The sequence below is a fragment of the Leptopilina heterotoma genome, unplaced genomic scaffold (assembly GCF_015476425.1).
Source record: "Leptopilina heterotoma isolate Lh14 unplaced genomic scaffold, ASM1547642v1 Lhet_45, whole genome shotgun sequence".
In the NCBI taxonomy this organism is placed as follows: domain Eukaryota; kingdom Metazoa; phylum Arthropoda; class Insecta; order Hymenoptera; family Figitidae; genus Leptopilina; species Leptopilina heterotoma.
This window is the reverse complement of record NW_025111086.1, coordinates 1,833,468-1,857,097: the sequence shown is the minus strand read 5'-3', so window position 1 is coordinate 1,857,097 and position 23,630 is coordinate 1,833,468. Positions and strand designations below refer to the sequence as shown.

Sequence of the window (23,630 nt, the reverse complement as noted above, 5' to 3'; positions counted from 1 at the left end):
AGATACCGTGCAGCATGAGAAATATCCTCTTCTCCAAAAACAATACAATTTTTCAAAAAGCAATCCTCTAAGATAAAAATATAAAAATTTCCAGATAAAAGCGTATAAAAATTCACGAGGTCGAAGTTGATTTCGTTTCTTGAATAACGGTACAAGTTTGACCTTCGGCCCTATGAAGGAAGGAAGTTTGTTGACATCTCTTACGGTTTTGTGTATATGTACCCAGCGAGAGGGAAGAGAAGAAAGAAGAAAAAGAAGAAGAAGTAGAAGAAAGACTCTACCTAGTGAGTCGTTGATGGGCACATAAAATACCTTATACGCACACTGCCACCGATTGGAGATTCCTGATAAGATTATAATCAATGCCGGTTGTCATCGGAAAGTATCGTGAAGTTCGGTAGCACATTGAAAATCTCGCTTGCTGATTTCAACTATCCTTTACTTTCGCGAATACAACTTCGTGCTGGGAGAGTGTTTCCCTATTTTTTTGATGCTGTTTTTTTTAATTTGTATATATATATATACCTACACCCGAAGAAAAGCGCGAGTGACTTTTTTTTTGCGCGCACATTGTATACACGAGAAGAAAGGAGTATATAAATGAATCTTGAAATCATGTGGCAAAAAAGAGGCATAATTTCTCCTCGTTTACTTGAAATTTATTTAATCCGAGGGGGATTTTTTTGCTGGTATATGGGAATTTATAACTGTGTACTGTCTGCATTGTCATTGACACTGAATAATTAGCTGTAAAATTTATTAACTCAAAATTTCTACTTCTGCTTGGAATCAGATTTTTAATTATGCTTCTAATTTTGTTACTTTTCTTTCTTTTTAGCTTTGGTTTAAAATTTCTGATTATGGTTTATAAACTTTTGAGCCTGGTTCTGTTTAGCTTGTAATTTCTGTTAGTGCGCAGCATCTAATTTCTTGTTTCTGTTTAGCATTAACTCTAAATTTCTGCTGATGTTTAGCTTTAGAATCAGATTTTTAATTCTGCATTTAGTTTGTTACTTTTAATTTATGTTTTATTAATCAATAGAGAAATAAGACAATAGTTACTGAATTAACAAAGCATTTAATTTGTTTAATTTCTTTTTCTCAGAGTAATTTATGTCGACAATGTTTAATTTATCTGTCTCAACTAAAGAAGGAATATTTCCGGCAGCATTTTGAGCATTTGTGCGGGTACCGGCATTGATTATTAATTGAATGATTGGCACCCTCGGTCATTTATTAAACGCACTTTAATTTCGCTCTCTTCCTACACGCTCTCGTATATGAAAACGTCTCGTGGAAGCCCCATTATGATTATAATAAGCACCTACGGATTATTTGTACCAAGCACTTGAATAAGAGTTTCAATATCGACTCATCTTTCGGAAAGGCGGCAGTATTGGCTCTGCCAGCGAGTTTTTAATTTTTAAACAGTCGTTGCCCTACCTTTATTCATGACCTTTTCGAATAAAGCATCAATCGCGATATTAAAAATGTTCACTTAAGAAAAAATGCAGTTTAGCTTTAGTGTAATTAAAATCCAATTGCAAATGTTCAATTTGGACTATTCAGCAATTCTTGTAATTTAAGATGCTGTTAGAAAAACATAACATTAATTCTAATGCACCGAGTAATTTGGAAAGAGAAAATAAATCTTGTCTGACTGGATGGGATATTTGAAATGTTTATGTGAAGACGCTAGAGAGGCGCACTGTACAAATATTTCATCACATATGCGCCATACCTTAAAACTGAGACACGTGGTTATCAGTCGAATGAAAATAGACATTCGAAGTCAAATAGAAACAGAAATTGAAAAGCCAAATAGAAATACAAAATGAAAAGTTAAATTGAAATACAAAATGAAAAGCTAAGAAACACAACGTGAAAAGCTAAATAGTAACATAAATTTCAAGCTAAAGTTAAACAGAAATAAAAGTAGCAAAGTAAATCCAGAATTAAAAATTAGAAACTGAATTTTATACTAATGCTAAAAAATTAAATTAATCCAAAAAATTAAAAGTTTAGAAATTAGAAGCCAAACAAGAATTAGAACCTAATTCTAAATTGCCAATTTCGAACAAAATAATTCATCTAATATAGAAAATTCCAAAGATAAAAAAAAGACAATCCTTTCTCTTTTGCTTATAATTTTCATCGGCCACAACAGAAAGAGAAAGAAATAAACAAAAGAAAGAGAAAGAATGAAACATTTTACTCTCACACTCGCGGGAATTGTTCTTTGAGACCTTGCAGGTTTCAATCATTGTCAATCAATTCGTACGAGGCACCGTTACTACCATCAGACTTTGTTGATCAGCTTATGTATTTTCTGCGCCTAATACACCATTCTTTAACAACATTCCTCAGCTTCTCATATGAACCATGTCCCGTTTTTCCACAATGCCACTTTTGTACCAATCTTTAAAATAAAAAAAAAATATACTGCCGCCGTATATACAAAAAAAATCTGACCGTCATTCAAAGCAACACATTTTATAAATTCAACAACTTCATTTTAACAATCCTTCTCATCATCATCGAAACAAAATAAACCTTCTCATGTTTCCAGCTAAACTCGATGAAATCAGGTCAAAAATTTACTCGATCGAAATTTTTTCTTTTATCATCATTTAATTGTTATTTGGGATGTGTAGTGTAGCATTGAGTTTTAATTGTTTAAATAATTCAGAATTGGAAATTTTAGTTTGGGTTCAAGTTAAAATTATTGTTTCTGTTTAGCTTTAAATTTTTGTGTCTGATTTAGTTTAGCTTGTACATTCTGTTAATGCCCAGCATCTAATTTTTTGCTTCTGTTTAGCATTAGCTTAAAATTACTATTTCTGTTCAGCTCTAAATTTTTGTATCTAATTCAGTTTAGCTTATAATTTCTGATACTGCACAGCATATTAATTTACTTTTTTGCTTCAACTCCAAAGTGGTGCTGCGACTATTATGAAATCCGATTAGGAATTAAAATCTAACTCCCTTTTTTTACAGAGCAGGCACACTAACCAATATTATGCATATTTTTGTCTTTCACCTAATATATCAGGAAGTAAAGTGTTTTGTCCCTTTCAAATGGAATATGCGCAAGAGAAGAGAAAATTGAACCTCGACCATGACCCATGGAGACCACCAACTGGTTGCATTGACCAGAATGGCAAATGAAGAAGGAGGAAAGATATTTATTCTTGGCAAATAGACTTTACGTTTTCACTGTAACGACTCTCGTAACAGTAACCTCACTTGGCTGCTGTCTCCGTGACACCTTTTCTTTCATATATGTAATGACGATCGCTGTGCAGGCATATTACGAGAAGAAGAAAAAGATAAATAAATGCAAAACACCGAGAAGAAGTTTAACTGCCGTTAACAACACACGCTCTTTTATCTGTATGTATATATATGATTCGAAACTGCAAAAGTAGAATATGTCAAATGATTTTATGGAAAATAGTGTGGTCAACAACTGAATTAAAAAAAAATACAAGAAAAAAAAGACATTTCTTTGAGGATTATAATAACAAAGGATTATTCACATTATTATTAATTCTTTCTAAGGATAAATTGAGACAAAAAAAACGGATCATATTTGATTCGCTTTTTTTGTCTCAATTTATCCTTAGAAGAACTGTGTTTGAAAAAACTTCCTCAACACTATAATAAACCTATTACCCAACCGCAATTTAAAAAAAGGGGGGGGGGAATTATTAAGAGCCAACGAACGAATATAATTGACAGGAGAGGAAAATGAAATAAATAGGAATCAAGAGAGTGCGAAGAAATGCCATTTTTAATCTGCTTTTTCCCCCTTTTCCTTTTTTCTTCCATTCCATTTGACAAAATTGCTCCGAGTGAGCAATAATTGCCAATATAAAGTGTCCACGAGTTGATCGTTTGAAAAAGGGAATTTACGGCAATGTAGAAAATGAAACGACACACTACATGTGTATATGTGACAAGAAGCGCGCTGGAGAAAATAAAGAGAGAGAGAGAGAGAGGAGAGTTGCTTGAAAGCAGACCGCGGCCACAACTCTCCATAAAGACAACAGTATACAGCAAGTCAAGTTCGAGATCAATCTACGCTTGGCATTATTGCAAGAGAAATTATTGTCATTATGCCATACACGCGTAATCTCGTTAGTGACACTAAATTAATCTTTCTCCGTATATGTATAATGTTCAATTATTTATATTTATAAATTATATAAATTATCTGTATTATCTGTATAATTAACTATATTATCTGTATCTGTATTGTCTGTATTATATCTATATTATATTTATAATATCTGTATTGTAATATAATTATAATATAATTCTCTAAATTTTAATTACAGTCTTCGTACTCGATAATTAATTTTAAAAAAAAATTGCAAAAAGTAGTAATCGAAAAATTAAATTTGAAGACTAAAAAATTCATTTTAGTCGACTGTAAAAAATAAATCTTACTTTCAGTCACTTTTTAACTAAACCCGTCTACATTAGAAACAATTTTATTTTTAACTAAGTCTCCGCCTTGAGAGTATTATTTTAAGTCGTAAAATGCACTTAATCTATAGTTTTCAGCTTTAAAATTTTGTTATTTTTCCATCATTTTGGTTTTAAGATGTAAATCGATTAAGACTTTATTTTTTCTGTGTCGATTCACAAAAATTTGATTAGCTGTATTTCCCTAATTTTCATAAAAAAAATATTCACTTTTTTTTCATCTATAATATTCCAATTCTAAAAGGTTTCTAAAATTCAAATATTTTCCAATTTTTTGCTTCAAATATTTTTCCAAAATACAATTATTATATTTAAAAATCATTTTTGAAAGTAAAAAAAAAAATTAAAATACAAGAACAAAAACATTTTTTTTGAGGATTATAATAACAAAGGAATATTAATTCACATTATTATTAATTCTTTTAAAAAAAATTCTTATATATTAAAAAAATAAAATTCTTCAAAATATAAAATTGATTTGAATAAAATTTTACAAAATTTCCATTTATTTCAATTTTTATTTAATCTTTTTCAATATTATTCACTGGAAATTGAAAATTTTCAAAAAGTTTTAGTTACAATTTTTCAAACGACTAATTTTTTCATAATTTCTAAATTAAACTAGGTATTTGAAAATTGAATAACTTTTGCTAAACAAATACTTAAATTAATAATTTAATAATTTTTAAAAATAAATATTTAAATATTATGAGTTTTACAATAATTAAAAGTTTCAAAGACTTCAATTTAAAAAAATTGTTTAAAATTCAATTATTTCTTGAAATTTTTATTGAATTTCTCAGAAGAATTTTATTCTCTTTGAAAATAATTGAATTCTTGTGAAAAATTTTCTAAAAATTTTTGAAACTAATTGATTTTTTTTCGGAAAATTTTAAAAATAATGTCATTTCTCGAAGAATTTCTTTCGAATTGTATTAAAAATAATTGAATCCATGAAAAGAATTTTATTATTTATAAAAATAATTGAATTGTTGGGAAGAATTTTATAAATAAATAAATCCCAGTGAAAAAATTTATTATTTGTTAAAATAATTAAATTCTTGCCAAAGATTTTCTTAAAATTTTATAAATAATTGAATTCCAGTGAAAAATTTTATTATTTGTAAAAAATAATTGAATTCTTGTGAAAGATTTTCTAAAAAATTTTGCAAATAATTGATTTCTTTCGGAGAATTTTTAAAATAATGTCAAATTTTCGAAGAATTTTTTCAAATTTTATTAAAAATAATTGAATTTTTTTCAAAGATATGCATAAAATAATTGAATTCACGAAAAGAAATCAATTATTTATAAAAATAATTTAATTCTCAGGAAGAATTTTATAAATAATTGAATCCCAGTAAAAAAATTTTTTTTATTTGTTAAAATAAAATGAATTCTTGCCAAAGATTTTCTTAAAATTCTCTAAATAATTGAATTCTAGTGAAAAATGTTTATATTTGTAAAAAATAATTGAATTTTTGTGAAGGATTTTTAAAAAATTTTTGCACATAATTGATTTTTTACCGAAGAATTTTACACAATTTTTTTTTTTTAAATAATTAATTTCATTCAAAAAATTATATGAAAATTATTATATACATTTTAAGTAATGAAATTTCTGTGAAAATTGTTAAAATTCTTTGAAAATAATTGATTTTTTTTCGGATAATTTTATAAAAAAAATTGTAAATAATTAATTTATTTCAACAAAATTTATGAAAATTATTTTTTAAATAATTGAATTTATCTAAAAATCTTATTTATAAAAATAATTGAATTTTTAGAAGCGGAATTTTATTAAATTTTTTTTTAAATATTTAAATATTTCTTTATGTTTTATAAGAAGATTATTATCTTATAAGTTGTTGAATTTCAAAAAGGTTTGAATTTGAATGTCTTCAAGAATTTTAATTCCTACAGAAAAATAATAATGACTATAAATATTTATTTAAAAGAGAATTTATTGATGATTTTGAATAATTTCACTTTTGAAGAAATTTGTAAATTTGAACGTTTATAAATTTTACATTTGTAAAAATGTAACAGAACATTGTTCTGTTACAAAGGGGCCCTTCAAAAAATACGTAACGCTTTTTGTGGGGAGGGGGGTCAAGCTATTTGTTACGGTCAGCAGAAAAAATGGCGCTAATGTATACAACATTGCGTTACATGGGGGAGGGGTGGGGGGGGTCCAAATTTCCGAAAAATAGCGTTACGTATTTTTTGAACGGCCCCAAATGTACAGAATAATATTGTTAAATGTATAAATCTAATTTGTAAATAAATGTAACAGTACAACATTTTTTTTAGTATAACTAATAATTTTTAGAGTGAATCAGAATATATTCTTTAGGGTCAGGGAAAAAATAAAAATTTTATCTATGGAAATAAGAGAAAGACAAAATTAAATTTTTGTGTCAACCCTCTGATGCGTTAAAGCTCATTCGGTTAAAAGTTATCAACAATAATATCTGCGCCTTATGCTCACAGAAGGGTTAAATTAAAAAAAAAATTTTCCGTTATCCTGACACACGGAACAATACTCATAACTGTATTTAAATTAATAAAGTTTTCATCCTCAGATCACAATATATATACGTGTATACAAATACATATATGAGTGCAGTTATTAAGCCCCTCTGGTTATCTCCGCGCATTTCCCGTTTGGCTGAATATAATTTGGACTCGATCCTAACATTCTAACGTTGTTGAACTATTCTATTTTGCATTGCTATGCATGTATATATGCGAGAGGTCTCATTTCAGTATTATATTCGTATACATGAGAGAAGAAAGACGGTAGAGGGCCTTCGATTTATCATATCCCCGCAGCGACGTTCGATTAAAACGTTTCCTGGCGAGACGAACTTGTGTGCGGGGGTGTGAGAACCCCTTCGCGAAACATAATAATCTCTTCTTGTGGTTAACCTTATATATATATATGTATATATATTCTCCCCTCCCCCCCTTCAAAGTCGAGTTTGTTGGCGTATTGAGAGCACGTGGCACTTGAAGTGTTAATCCAGTTTGTGAGAGTTTGTCAAAAGGGGTGAGTATGTATGTGTGTGTGTGTGTGTGATGTTACTATTTGTTCAAGAGTATACAAAGTACGGAATTAACTTCCGACAGAAATTCAATTTTCAAAAGTATGCTCGACTAAACTCAGATTTAAGTATGAAGACGGTTATCTCTGGTATTTAAGTTTACTTAATCAATTGGAGAAATTCTGCGGCAGTGGAACTTTTTGCATTTGTTTTTGTCAAACCCTAATATCTCTTGATAGAATGGACCGAAATGAGTGATCCTTGGACCAAAATAAAGCTAGATAAATACAAAATAAGAAAAAATTATGGAGAAGTTTTTTTCTAATTTTTCTGGTCCAGGAAATATTCGCTGTCGTAGGTACAATTTTTTTCTGCTATCTTATCACTATAAAAAAAGGTTCTAAATTAGAGCTGATTTCAGTACTAAAATACACGGAGAAAAATTTATTCGTACTGATTACAATAGTCTATATTACTGCTCGGATATGTGACCACTTTTTGTTATGATTACTATAGCTGTTGTAAGGAGTACAAACGTGAAGGTATCCCTTACAACAGCTATAGTAATCGTTCCTACTAAATTCTTAACACATTACATAGTCTTCGTAATCATTCCAAAAAGTGGTCACATATCCGAGCTGTAATGTAGACTATTGTAATCATTAAAAATAATTTTTCTCCGTGTAGAACCAAATTACGATTTAGTACCACTTTTGGTACTAAATTAGTACCTTTCTTTTTACAGTGTAATGCGATACACTTAATGTAGTATTCTCGAAAAATTAATTACGTTGTACATACCCTAATAAAGGTGGAAAAATTTTTCGCAACCATATAAAATATTTGAGAGGAAAAAAGTCTTTCATGTCAAGAGAATGGTTTGCGTAATGGGTTTTAAGGCGATTACGGTCAGTTACAACGAGCATTTTCCCATTTCAATGGGTCATCGAGCTTTGGCATTTTTTTTTTTTTTTTGTCCTCTTAGTAAATCGAGTTAATTTCCTGTGTTGGAATTCAATTAAAGGCGAGCACACTTCGTCAAAGTCTTAAGGGAACTGCACGTGGACTATATTAGGTTAGGTCTACCTACCTACTTTCAGAAATCCTGCGCTAACGAGCATATATACGAACTTTATAAGTGTATATGTGTATATGTGCACATGTATTCACATATACACATATAAGCAGATGTATATTTTGTATATATAGATATATACGTATATAAATATATTTTTGTGTATATATATAGTGTACATGTGAATATGTGTATATTTATATATGTATATGTGTATATTTATATGTGTATATGTGCATATGTGTATGTCTATATGTGAATATTTCTATATGTGCTCCCTGACTTTTCCAGGTTTTCCAGGTTAAAAAACAAAATTTTTCCAGATTTTTAAAACTATTTATATTTTACAAAATTTTTAATTCTAACCTTTTTGAAATAAAACAACTTATAAAAAAATTGTTATAAAACATGAAAATATCGATCACTCCGAGTCTTCGACTCGGAGCAATCGATATCTTTATGTTTTATAATAATTAAAAATGTTGGACTGATGAAATCATTATTTTATACCTATCATAAGAATATTGTTACTGTAACTTATTCAAAATTACTTTCATTATTTTAATTCAATTATTGTTTTCCAGAATTTTCCACTAAAATTCTTCTTCATAAAGTGGAAATTAATTATTATTAATAATTTCTGAAAAATTTCTTTCAACATTTTCAAATCCTTTTGTTTACAATTCAATTTTACGAAATTTCATCGATTATTCAGGTATTCGGAAATTCTTCAATCAAATATATATTAGAAAATAAAAACTTGAAATAACTTCAAAAAAATTCAATTCAACTTTTACAAAAAAATTAAATCTACACAATTTTAAGTTAAAAGTATAAAAAAATCAAACATTCAAAGATTATAATTTGAAACCTTTTCAAAACTCAATTATTATCTATATAAAGTTTTAACTGAAATTCATATTTCAATCAATTATTAGAAAATTCTACGACAATTCAATTATTTAAATACAAAAAAAAAATAATTAGTGAAGAATTGAATGTTCTTTAAAATTCAACTCTCATTTAAAGAATTTTATCAACAAATTTTTAAATAGGTAATTAAAATTCTTTTAACGAATTTCAATAAAATTTTTAAGAACAATTTAATTTTTCGAGAAATTAGGTTAAAAATGTATTAAAAATAATTGAATCTCTGTAAAAGAATTTCATTGAATTGAGAAAAGTAAAATAATTGAAATTTTGTCAAGAATTTTATTAAAATTTTTTTCAATAATTGAAATATTGCCAAGAATTTTATTAAAATTTTTAAAAATAATTGAATTTTAGAGAAAAATTTTAATATTTATAAAAATAATTGAAATTTTGACTATAACTTTTATTAAACTTTTAACCATAATTGAATTTCTGCTAAGAATTTTAGTACTTTTGAAAATAATTGAATTCTTGAGAAGAATTTTTTAATAATATTTCTTTTTAAATACCTAATTATTTTTAATACAAAAATAAATAATTTATTGAATAATTGAATGTTTCTCAAAATTGAATTCTCATAAAGAATTTTATTAACAAATTTTTAAATAATTGAATTCTTTTGACGAATTTTAATAAAATTTGAAGTATAATTACATTTTTCGAGGAATTCGATTAAAATTGTATCAAAAATAATTGAAATTCTGCAATGAGTTTTATTATCAATGAAAATAATAATTGAATCCCTGTAAAAAATTGTATTACATATTTATAAAAATAATTGAATCTCTGTTTAAACATAAATTTAATACTTTTGCAAATAATAGAATTATTGCGAAGAAATTTATAAAAAAATTCTTTTTTTTGGGAAATTTTTTTTTAAAATAGATATTGAAAATCATTGACTGGAGGAGAATTTTTGAAATAAAATTGAATTCGTTAAAAAGAATTTCATTAAAATTTTTTGGAAAATAATTGAATTTTGGAGAAAAATTTTAATATCTATAACGATAATTGGAAATTTTGACGATAAATTTTTTTAACTTTTGACCATAATTGAATCTTTGCGAAGAATTTTATTACTTTTGAAAATAATTGAATTTCTTTGATGAATTGTAATAAAATTTTTAAGAATAATTATACATTTTTCGAGAAATTCCATTAAAATTGTATTAAAAATAATTGAAATTTTGCGATGAGTTTTATTATTTATGAAAATAATTGAATTATTGCGAAGAAAAATTGTAAAGGAAACTCTTTTAAAATTGAATTAAGAGAATTTTATTAAAATTTATGAAAATAATTGAATTCTTTCAAAAAATTTTATTAAAATTATATAGAAAATAATTCAATTATTATAAAAAATGTCAATAACATTTTTTAAAATAATTAATAACATTTTTTAAAATAATTAAATTCTTTTAAAGAATTTAATTAAAATTTTTCAGAATAGTTTCATTTTTCGCGGAATTCATTTAAAATTGTATCAAAAATAATTGAAATCCTGCGATGAGTTTGAATATTTATTTAAAAATAATTGAATTCTTGCGAAGAATTTTATAAAAAATCTATTTAAATAATTGATTTTTTTTGGAAAATATTAGGAAAATTCTGTTTTAAATAATTGAATTCCTCTGAAATTTTTTTAATTTATGAAAATAATTGAATGTTTGCGAAGAATTTTACAAAAATTTTTTTAAAATTATTGAATTCTATTGGTAAATTTTTAATTAAAACAGTAAGTTTTAAATATCATTTAATAACGAAAAATTTGTGAAAATAATTAAATTTTTGAAGAGAATTTTATTAAAATTTTTAAGAACTAATTGAATTCCTGCGAAGAATTTTATTATTTCTAAAAATAATTGAATTCTTGGGAAGTTTATTAATTTTTTTTCAAAAATTGAATTATTGTGGAGAATTTTTTTTAAAAAATTTAAAAAATAATTGAATTTCTGCAAAGAATTTTATTACTTTTGAAAATAATTAAATGTTTGCGTAGAATTTTATTAAATATTTTTTTTAAATACTTGAATTCTTTTGTGAAATTTTATTGAAATATTAGATATTGAAAATAATTGAATTTTGATAAATTATAGAAATTAATGAAATTTCTACGAAGAATTAAATTAAAATTATTTTGAAAAAAATTTTATTGTTACAAAGAATTGAATTATTTATGAAAATAATTCAATTTTTTTGAAGAAATTCAATTTAAAAATGTATTGAAAATAAGACTTATATTCTAATAAATAAATTATAGGAAGGATTTTTAAAATAATTGAATTTCTTAGATGAATTTTAATAAAATTTTTAAGAATTATACATTTTTCGAGAAATTCCATAAAAATTGTATTAAAAATAATTGAAATTTTGCGATGAATTTTATTATTTATGTAAATAATTGTAAATCTATAAATTTTTTTATTATTTATGAAAATAATTGAATTTCTGTATAAAAATTTGATTATTTATGAAAATAATTGAATCTCTGTGAAAAATTTGATTATTTATGAAAATAATTGAATCTCTGTAAAAAAATTTGATTATTTTTGAAAATAGTTGAATTATTGCGAAGAAAAATTGTAAAGGCAACTCTTTTAAAATTGAATTAAGAAAATCTATATGTGCATATATCTACATGTGTATATTTCTACATGTGCACATGTCTATATGCGAAATACACATATAAATATAAAACGAATGCTGCAATGTGTGTGTGTGTGTGCTCCGCTTTCCATCGAAGATGTCGCGCTCAGTGCCCTATATCTGCCAAAATGTCGCGAATGCGCGGCATGACGCGTATATAAGTATTTCGCATTGCCTTTTTCGAGGCACATCAAGATTTATTACCCTTGTGGGTGGATGGGTGGTTCTCCTTCGCTTTTAATCGCGACAAGAATTGTCCCGACTGAAGTTTCAGTTTGACAAAGAAAAAAACAAACACAAACATAAAAAAAAAAAATTGAAAGAAAGAAAAAGGAAGACACAAACAATCGAAAGTTGAGACTTTTCTTTTTTTTTTGCTCATTTATTTTTTTTCCCCCCCTTTACTTTCATTGTCAGATGAATCAAGTGCTAACTGTTTGTATAAAACAGGAGAAAGGGTCCTACAAAGAGAAAAAGGGGGAGTAGAATTCAAAAAAAGGAAAAAGTCTTTTCCCTCTCTTGATGAAATGGAAAAATATTTTTACAAGCGTGACTTAAAACTGTTTGAGAAATATGAAATATGAAAATGCGAATAGACAATATTCTCTCTTCCTACTTTCTTTACACTTTTCACAAGACGAGAAAGTAAAAAATGACGACAAGAAGAAAAAAAATAAAAATAAATTAGAATAGTGGCAATATATCTTCCCTCTTCCTATATGACACGCCTCTTTTGTAAAAGCCGTGACTCTTAAATACGTTTACCTATCAGTTCCATCTACACTTCTAACAATTCCGAGGCGCATTAAGCGCGTATGTTCAGGTTGTGGATTTTCTGTTATATGCGCTCACAAACCAAAACAGAATCACTAAATGAAATGAAATAAAAAAAAAAAAAAAGAAAAACTTTGCAAATCACTTAACCTTTTGTGCCTTAAAGCGTAACGCATACGCTTTTCCCGTACCGTGACCACACACACATACACAAATAATAAAAGTCACTTGTATTTTTTCAATATATTATACGATTTCTTTGTTCCCTTCCATTTATTATTGTGTTTTTGTCCCATTAGGCTTTCATTGTAAGACAGAAAGGGGCACAAATGAAATAAGTACTTTTTATCTTTATTAACTTTCATTAACTTCATTAACTAATTATCTGGTCGGAAATTGGAAGAATTGTATGGGATTTGCTGAATATTGAAGCGAATTGTATTTGCCAATATTGCGCCAAGCTTGGAAATATGATTGAAACTTAGTCAAGAATTTTATTAAAATTTTTGAAAATAATTGAATTTCGGAGAAGAGTTTTATTATTTTTAAACAATATTGGGCCTAGATTACGAATGTAAAAATTAATTTCCTTTTGATACTATTTTTCCCTCTCGATCACATTTTCATTCCTGGGCCAAAATTGGCGCCCAAAAAAATCCAAGCATTGCCACGCAAAATTCTTATTAAAAAATTAAAAATACAATATTTTTTCCACAGTGACGAATTTTTGTCTCCTTTTCATTTTTTTATTTTGTTTTTGTAAATTTGATTTTTAATTATATTGCCTTTACTCACCCTTTCGGCTGCAATCCGCTTCACTTCCTCGAGTAGATTGGCTGCAGGTGACAGGTAACTCTTGACAAAGTTCTCGAGATTTCCATGATATGCACACACCAAAATATCCCGAGCTTGTCTCGTTAAAAGGTCGAGCACATCTTCACCGTAAATTGGACCCAGATAAATGCGCACCAATGAGGCGGCGTCTCCCCGAGTCTGAAACATATATTTATCAATTATTTTTCTGTTTTTTTTTGTTTTTTTTTTGTTTTTTTTTGTGTTTATAAGTGAAAGCGCATAATATCAGTTTTGTAAAAAAGAAAATATTTCACGTTTGATGCGACCGTGTATAATTTCATTTTTGCTTTAATGTTATTTATGGATTGTTAATGTGTATTTATACTTTCAGTTATTGCATTATATACGTTTTCGAAAGGATAATAGTAGAACAAAGAAATACAATTAAAAAAAAAAATGGGACAGACACACAGGAACTGAAACGAAATGTAAAAAACGGTAAAACAAATTAAACAAATTGAAACACAATTAAAACATAATAAAACAGAATAATAAAAAAATGGCAACAAAAATAAAACAAAGTGAAACAAAAATGAAAGAAACCAAACAAATTGAAACAACAACAAAACAAATTGTAACAAAAATAAAACACAAAAACAAAACAACATGGAACAAGAATGAAATATAAACAAAACAAATTGGAACCAAAATAAAACAAAATTGAAACAAACAAAACAAATTGGAACAAAATTAAAACAAAATACAATAAAAATAAAACAAAAAAAGTAAATTGAAACAAAAAAATATAATAAAATGTTACAAAAATAAAACAAAAATTGAAACAAAATAAAACCAATTTGCAACAAAGATAAAACAAAACAAAATGGATCAAAATTAAAACAAAATAAAACAAATAAAACAAATTAAAACAAAAATAAAACAAAATTGAAACAAAGTAAAACAAACAAATACAAAAAAATGTAATAAAAATATAACAATATGGATGGAGAATGAAATAAAATGGAACATCAATAAAATAAACGAAACAAATTGAAACAACAACAAAACAAATTGCAACAAAAATAAATTAATTAATTATTTAATAAATTATTAAATTAATAAAAGGAACAAAAATGAAATAAACAAAACAAATTATAATCAAAATAAAACAAAATTGAAACAAACAAAACAAATTGGAAGAAAATTAAAACAAAATACAATAAAAATAAAACAAAAAAAAGTAAATTGGAACAAAATTCAAACTTTTGAAATTAATTTTGGGAAATTTCAATTATTTCTCAACTATTAAATTAAAATTCTTCAAAAAATCGATTTTTTCAGAAAATTATTTATTAAATTCAATTATTTTTCAATTATGAAATTAAAATTCTTTCAAATATTGATTTTATTGAAAATTTTGTTCTAAAATTCTATTATTTTTCAATCATTATATTAAAATGTTTACAAAAATCGACTTTTTGTGAATTTTTTTTTTAAATTAAATTATTTTTTAATTATTTAATTAAAATTCATTAAAAAATAAATTTTTCAGAAAAATTTTTTGGAATATTTCAATTATTTCTTAACTATTAAATTAAAATTCTTCAAAAAATCGAGTTTTTAAGAAAATTATTCGTTAAATTCAATTATTTTTCAATTATGAAATTGAAAATCTTTCAAGACTCAATTTTTTGGAAAATCCTTAAAAAATTCAATTATTTTTTAAATTTATTAAATTAAAATTCTATAAAAAATCGATTTTATGTAAAGTTGTTTGTAAAATTCAATTTTTTTCAATTATTAGATTAAAATGCTTTCAAAAGTCGATTTTATTGAACATTTTTTTCTAAAATTCAATTATTTCTCAATTGTTAAATTAAAATTCATTGAAAAATCAATTTTTCAGAAAAAAAGTTTTTGGAAATTTTAATACAATTAAAATACTTTGAAAATTCAATTTTTTAAGAAAATTATTCGTTAAATTCAATTATTTTTCAATTATGAAATTAAAATTCTTTTAAAACTCAATTTTTTGGAAAATTCTTTAAAAAATTCAATTTCTTTTCAATTTATAAAATTAAAATTCTAAAAATAATCGATTTCATGTAAAATTGTTTGTAAAATTCAATTTTTTTCAATTATTAAATTAAAATTCTTTCATATGTCGATTTTATTGAAATTGAAAATTTTTGAATTTTTAGAAAGTAAAGGGAAAAATTTTACTCAAAAAAAATGTTCCGTTAAATTTTTACGAATTTCTTTAATTGTAAAATTATTCAAAAACATCAATAATTTATTTTTCAAATAAATATTTACTGATTATTATTTTTCCACACGAATTAAGATATTCAAAAATTCCCAATTCAAACCTTTTTGAAATTAAACAACTTATAAAAGTATTTTGCTATAAAACATGAAGACTGATTGCTCCGAGTCGAAGACTCGGAGTGATCGATTTCTTTATTTTTTATAATAATTTATAATAATTAAAAATTTATCAAAAATAATTGAATTATTGCAAAGAAATTTATAAAAAATTGTAAATAATTGAATTCCTGTGGAATTTTTATTATTTTTGAAAATAATTAAATGTTTCTGTACAATTTTATTAATTTTTTTTTTAAATAATTAAATTCGGAAAATTTTATTAAAATAGTAGATATTGACAATAATTGAAATTAGGACAAGAATTTTACTGTCATTTTTGAAAATAATTGAACTTTGGGGAAAAATTTTGTTATTTACAAAGATAATTGGGATTTTGACGAGAATTTTTTTTTAATTTTAAACATAATTGAATTTTATGGGAAGAATTTTATTACTTTTGAAAATAATTGAATTTCTGCAATAAATTATTTGCAATTTCTCCAAAATTGAATTATTTTAGTATTTTCAACAAAAAATTGAATTTAAAATTTTTAAATTCTATTATTTTTAAAATTGATAATTTTATTTAAAAAATTAAGTAAAAAGTTAGCCGCGCGCTAAAGCGCGCAAATTGTTGATAAAATGTTACAAAAGTAAAACAAAAATTGAAACAAAATATAACCAATTTGCATTAAAGATAAAACAAAATGGATCAAAATTGCAAAAATAAAACAGAATGAAAAAAAATGAAACAATTATAAAAGATAAATAAAACAGTCAAAACAAAAAGGGAGAAAAATAAATTAGAAAAGACATTTTGAAATAACAAAAAAAACTGAAAGTACAAAATTTAAATAAAATTTCCAGTATGTAATAATAAAATAACAGAGGGTTTTAAATTTAGATGAAGAGGAAAATTGAGCGAAAGGTTGAAATGTCATAAACGTCACGTGTTAGTGACACGAGAACGGAAACCGGAAGATGGAGAAACGGTTAAGTTAAATCGAGGGGTCACCGCACTTACCTAGAGTCGTTTATGGCGGTGATTTAATAAGTACATTGTGGTGACGAATTATTGTGAGCGATTAATTTTTTTTTTCCTTTTTCTCTTAATACATTATCACATTTTAAACTGTCGCAAATTATCATAAATAGCAATAAAGACTCATATTATGACCATAGTAAATTGACATTATGGATAAATGGCAATTTTCATTTTCTATTAACATACATAATTATGTTTTCGAGATTATCAATTAGAGTCCAATTTAATTTTCTCCAAGTAGATAAATTCTTCCTTGAAAAATATTTCAGTAAAAATTTAACTTTAATTATGAACTTATTAAACCAAATTTACTGTTTTATTAATATTATATTTATTTTTTTATTTTATTTATTTTTTTATTTTATTTATTTATTTTATTTTATTTTATTTTATTTTTTTATTTTATTTATTATTTATTTATATTATTATATTTATTCAGTTTTTCTAAGGATATCAAATTCTGTTTTAAATAATTGAATTCCTGTGAACATTTTTTTATTTTTAAAAATAATTAAATTCTTTTGGAAAATTTTTTATTAAAATAGTAAATATTATATTATCATTGAATTACGAAAAATTTGTGAAAAGAATTGAATTGTTTTAAAGAATTTCATTTAAAATTTTTTCTAGAAACTTTATTAAAATTTTTGAAAATCGTAAAAAAAGTAGTAAATAGGTTTTAGTAGATGAGTGCGAGGCCTGCTTTTTTTCATAAGGGATTTTCACTTGAAAATTAGGGTAGAAAAGAAATCACAAACTATAAAGTCACCTTGTGAGTACAAATCCTAATGAAAAAAGTACAATTTTTTTTTTTTGACTCAAAACGCGAGTATTTATGTAGACATTCCAACATTGCTCGGCACTTGGCCTTATCTCTCTCCAGTTATCTATAAAGTGAATGGATTCATCTAAAACCTAATTTCTCTATAAGGTCATAAAAAAAAGATTGTTTTCCTACTTTCCCCATATCATTGCGCACTAGTGCAGAGATGCGTACACGGTTGAAAAAAAAGGAGGAAAAAAAAAAAGTTGATGAGACGAGTTTCGCACATCGTGTGTGTATGCCCAGACTCTCTTATATGTCTCATGTTATGGTCAAACTCGCAGTACACGCAACCATGAGGGCGGAAATACACGTGGGCGAAAGAGAGTAAGAGAGAGAGAGAGAGAGAGACTTCAACGAGCAGACAAAACTCGCACGAATATAATAGTTACATCGGAGAAGCGGTCTCTCCAATCTGCCACACTAAAACCACGATGTTTATGCACTTTATGCTCGCCAATCGATACACAATACACCCACATGGAAAATGTATTATGCGTATAAATGTACACTTGTGATTCAGAATGCGAATTTTTTTTTTATCCCTATTTCCCTTCATTCTCTCTGAATAATAAGAGAAAAAGAGAGTAAACGAGATTTTTCTCTTTCTTTCCTCAAAAACCGAATAAACTTTTTTATTTTTTGCTCCAAAAAGAAATTTGCTCCAAAGTTCAATAATTTTCATAAATGTCAACAAAAAAATTCTTTTCCTAATTTCAATTATTGTCAAAAATAAAATGCATTTTTCTAATTTCAATGATTTTCAATATCTACTATTTTAATAAAATTTCCCAAAAGGAATTCAATTCTTTTATAAAAATTTTAATAAAATTGTAAACATTTCACACAAATTCAATTATTTTCATAAATAATAAAACTCTTCGAAGAATTTCAATTATTTTTATTACTATTTTAAATGAATTCCGCGAAAAATGAAAATATTCTTAAAAATTTTAATTAAATTCTTTAAAACAATTCAATTATTTTAAAAAATGTTATTGACATTTTTTATAATAATTGAATTATTTTCTATATAATTTTAATACAATTTTTTGAAAGAATTCAATTATTTTCATAAATTTTAATAAAATTCTCTTAATTCAATTTTAAAAGAGTTTCCTTTACAATTTTTCTTCGCAATAATTCAATTATTTTCATAAATAATAAAACTCACCGCAAAATTTCAATTATTTTTAATAGAATTTTAATGGAATTTCTCGAAAAATATATAATTATTCTTAAAAATTTTATTAAAATTCATCAAAGAATTTTAATTATTTTCAAAAGTATAATAAAATTCTTCGCAAAGATTCAATTATGGTCAAAAGCTTAAAAAATTTATCGTCAAAATTTCAATTATCTTTATAAATATTAAAATTTTTCTCCAAAATTCAATTATTTTCCAAAAAATTTTAATGAAATTCTATTTAACAAATTCAATTTTTTTTTCAAAAATTCTCCTCCAGTCAATGATTTTCAATATCTACTATTTTTAAAAAAAATTTCCAAAAAAAAGAATTTTTTTTATAAATTTCTTCGCAATAATTCAATTATTTGCAAAAATATTAAATTTATGTTTAAACAGAGATTCAATTATTTTTTTAAATATGTAATACAATTTTTTACAGGGATTCAATTCTTTTTAAACATTTTAATAAACTTTTCCGCAATAATTCAATTATTTTCAAAAATAATAAAATTCTTCTCTGCAATTCAATTATTTATTAAAATTATAATAAAATTCCTAGCAACTATTCAATTATCTTCATAAATAAAAAAATTTTCAAAGGAATTTAATTATTTAAAAACAAATTTTCCTAATATTTTTGGAAAAAAAATTATTTAAATAGATTTTTATAAAATTCTTCAGAAGAATTCAATTATTTTTATAAATATAAAAATTCTTCTCAGAAATTCAATTATTTTTATAAATAATAAAATTCTTCTCGGGAATTCAATTAATTTTTAAAATTTTAATAATAATCATTGCAAGAATTCAATTATTTTTATAAATATTAAAAAACTCACAGGATGACTTCAATTATTTTTAAAAACAATTTTAAATTAACTCCGCGAAAAGTGTAATTATTTGAAATAATTTTGATGTAATTTGTTTATTAGAATTTAAACATTATTTTCAATTTTATTTTTAATTATATTTCTTGAAAGAACTTAATTATTTTTAAAAATTTGAATGAAATTCTTCGCAAGAATTCAATTATCTTCATGGATAATAAAATTTTTCGCAGGAATTCAATTATTTTAAAAAAATTTTAATAAAATTCTTTGCAATAATTCAATTATATTCAAAAATAAGAGAATTCTTCTCTGTAATTCAATTATTTTTGAGAATTATATAATAAAATTCCTAGCAACTATTCAATTATTTTCATAAATAATAAAAATAATTCATAGCAGAATTTTAATTATTTTTAATACAATTTTACAGGAATTGATCAAAAAATGTAATTATTCTTAAAAACTTAATTTCAATTTCTTGAAAAAATCAATTATTTAAAAAAATGTTTCTTTAATATTTTTTGGAAGGATTGAATAATTATTTTCAAAAAATTAATAAAATTGTTCGAAAGAAATTAATTGTTTTAAATACAATATTAATTAAATTTTTTTGGAATAATTCAATTATTTTTTTAAATTTAAATAAAATTTTTTCTAAGAATTCAATTATTTATATAAATAATTTTTCGAAAGAATTTAATTATTAAAGATAAATAAGAAAATTACTTCCGAAAATTCAATTATTTTGAGGTATTTTAATAAAATTCTTTTCAAAATTCAATTATTTTCATAAATAACAATATTCATAGCAATAATTTAATTATTTTTAAAAGTAATAAATTTGTTCTTGGAAATTCCATTAGTTTAAAAAAATTCTAATAAATCGTTAGCAAGAATTCAATTTTTTTCATAAATATTTCCCACAGACATTCAATTATTGACAAATTTTTAAATAGAATTCTTTGTAAAATTTAATTATCTTTAAAAACTTTTCGCAATTAAATGATTTTCAATATTTACTATTTTCATAAAATTTTCAAACAGAATTAAATTATTTAAAAAATGGTTTGTAAAAATTTTCGTAAGAATTCAATTCTTTTCATGAATAATAAAAATTTTCATCAATTCAATTAATTTAAATTAGAATTTGCAAAATTATTCGAAAGAAATGAATTATTTAAAAATTTTTTAATAAAATTCTTCGCAATAATTAAATTATTTTTTATAAATATATTTTAAATTCTTTCTGGAATAATAAAATTCGTAGCAGGAATTCAATTAATTAGCATCAGGATATTTAGAAATTTAGTAATTAGTAAATATTTTTGATGAAAATTAGGAAAAAGTCAGGAAAATAAAAAATATTGAATGGAATTTTTGTCAATTTTGTAAAGTGTATAAAACGAGTTATTTTTCATTTTTATTGACATTAAAAAAAATTTCAATAACCCACAAAAATTAATTTTCAAAACAAACTAATAAATGCAGAGAATTTGCCAACGGAAAGGGAAACTTACGATTATTATAATGTATATTTTTGAATTCTTTCTGAGAATTTTATTAAGTAATATTTTTGAGAATAATTTTTTTTTTTCAACTTTAGAGGAGTTAAAGAAGTGTCAATTTTCAAAAAGAAGAAAAAAGTAGCTTTTAATGTCACGAATCTAAAAAAAATTATCCCCAAATACAATAGCAAATCGTAAAAAAGTAGTGAACAGTAAGTTTTAGGAATTGAGCGCGAAGCGAATAAGATTTTTCTTGTTCGCCTAAAAGAGAAGAAAAAGATTGAGATTTTTCTCTTTTCTCCCATCCAAAAAAGTGCAAGAGAGCAATAGCTGTATCATTTGAGGAGAGAGCAAATATGCCAATAACAAATACCTGTAAAACGAGTATATATACAACATTACCCAACGATCGGAGGGATTAGGCCAATATGTTAGGAAATGAAATAGCAACTAGTTCAAATATAAGAGAGAGAAACGACGACGACGACGATGCTGCTCGAATGTTGTTATAAGATCGTGTTTTCAGAGAGTTGCCAGGGAAAATTAACATTCTTCGTTGATCATCGAACGCCCATAAAGATCACAGATGAAGTAATCTTTTGCTTTTGGTTTGTGTTAACGGAATTTTCAGAGATATCCATCGATAAAATTTGTGCGACTATTCGTATATATATAAGTGTGTAAGGCGAAATTAGATTTTATATTGTTGTTTTGTATATATTAAATATTTATATACACGTGACCTCTTGTTCAAAATTAACATAATCGTATTTTAGCCATATGAGATTCTTGAAAATTTGTGCCAATTTGATTTTATCTTGTTTTATCGGAATTAAAAAAAAATCCTAGTCCCATGAAATTGGATCTGGTAATTTGAATTTTACAAATTGAATATAACGTTTTCGTATGATCAGTGACCCAGAAAACCCCCCCGAGGAGCCATTTTCAAACGGTTTTAAATTAAACAATTTTCTTAATGTTCATAATTATAACACTTAATAAATGTACTTTGAACTTCTTCGATTTTGGATCCGCCAATTAAAATTTTGAAACTCATCACTGTCCGAATCAAATTTTTACCAAAATCTTAATAGAAAAGTTACTAATAGGAATTAGTAATATGAACTTTTACTGTAATTTAAACTATTTAGACTTTTCATTCATTCAGATTTTGAAGAGCAGAGTAAATTTTATTAATTTTTGTGTAAAACTGTAAATTAGTAAAATTTACTTTATTCAAAATAGTTAAAAAAAAATAGATTCTCAGAAATTCGATAGATTATTATCGAAATTACCCAAAAAAAAAATTTTTGAATAAAGTTTTAATGTGTATCAACATTCTTTTTTCCACCAAAAAAAAAAAAGTATTGAATTTCACTCTCGATATTTCGTGTTTTCTCCAAGAATGTAGTAATGTTGTGTATGGGGAAAAAAGAGTAGAGAAGGATAATATTAAAAAGAGCATTGGGATAATGGTGGGCGCCATGTGTGTTGGCGTAAGGATGCGTTAGCGGGCCGTGAAGATTCAAAAGGTGTGCTCGAGGGTGTAACCGGATACAAGTGACGAATAATAGAAGCGACTGACGACCTTGTCCGATAAAACGTCACATTTACCTATACCATGCGCGTGTCGTTACAAAGAAAAAAACTAATTTTTTAATTCTAAACTGTAAATATAAAAATAAAATTAATGCTAATAATGATCTTATACAACTAATTTCACTTCTTCTAATTTTTGATAATTGTTGATCAAATTTTGACCGGAAATGGGGCCAATTGTTTATAGAAATTGGGCACAATCGGGACTCTACTTAGGCTCTAGTGTAATTACTAAATACAGACTTCGTAATTAATTTTAAAAAAGAAACAAAAAGTAGCTTAAAGACATAAAAAAGTAGAAAAAAAGTACCTATCGAAAAATTAAACTTCACGACTCAATTTTTTTTATAATTTCTTAATTACATTCAAAAATAGAATAATTTTTTTAAATAAATATATAAATACCTATTTATTTTGTCTACAGGAATTAAAATATTTTAAATGATTTCAACGTAACGCATTTTTCAAATTTAACTATTTCTAAAAATTACAAAAGTAATTCTTTCAAAAT

At 24.5% G+C, this 23,630-nt stretch overlaps 1 protein-coding gene across 1 annotated transcript in view; it reads right to left on the bottom strand.

Annotated features, from left to right (window-relative positions):
• LOC122507149 overlaps nt 1-23,630 on the bottom strand; it is a 614,585-nt gene that overhangs the window by 456,251 nt on the left and 134,704 nt on the right. Inside the window, exon 3 of the mRNA XM_043619714.1 lies at nt 13,762-13,959. Coding sequence (XP_043475649.1) covers nt 13,762-13,959 — 198 coding nt within the window. The remainder of the gene's footprint in view (nt 1-13,761; nt 13,960-23,630) is intronic.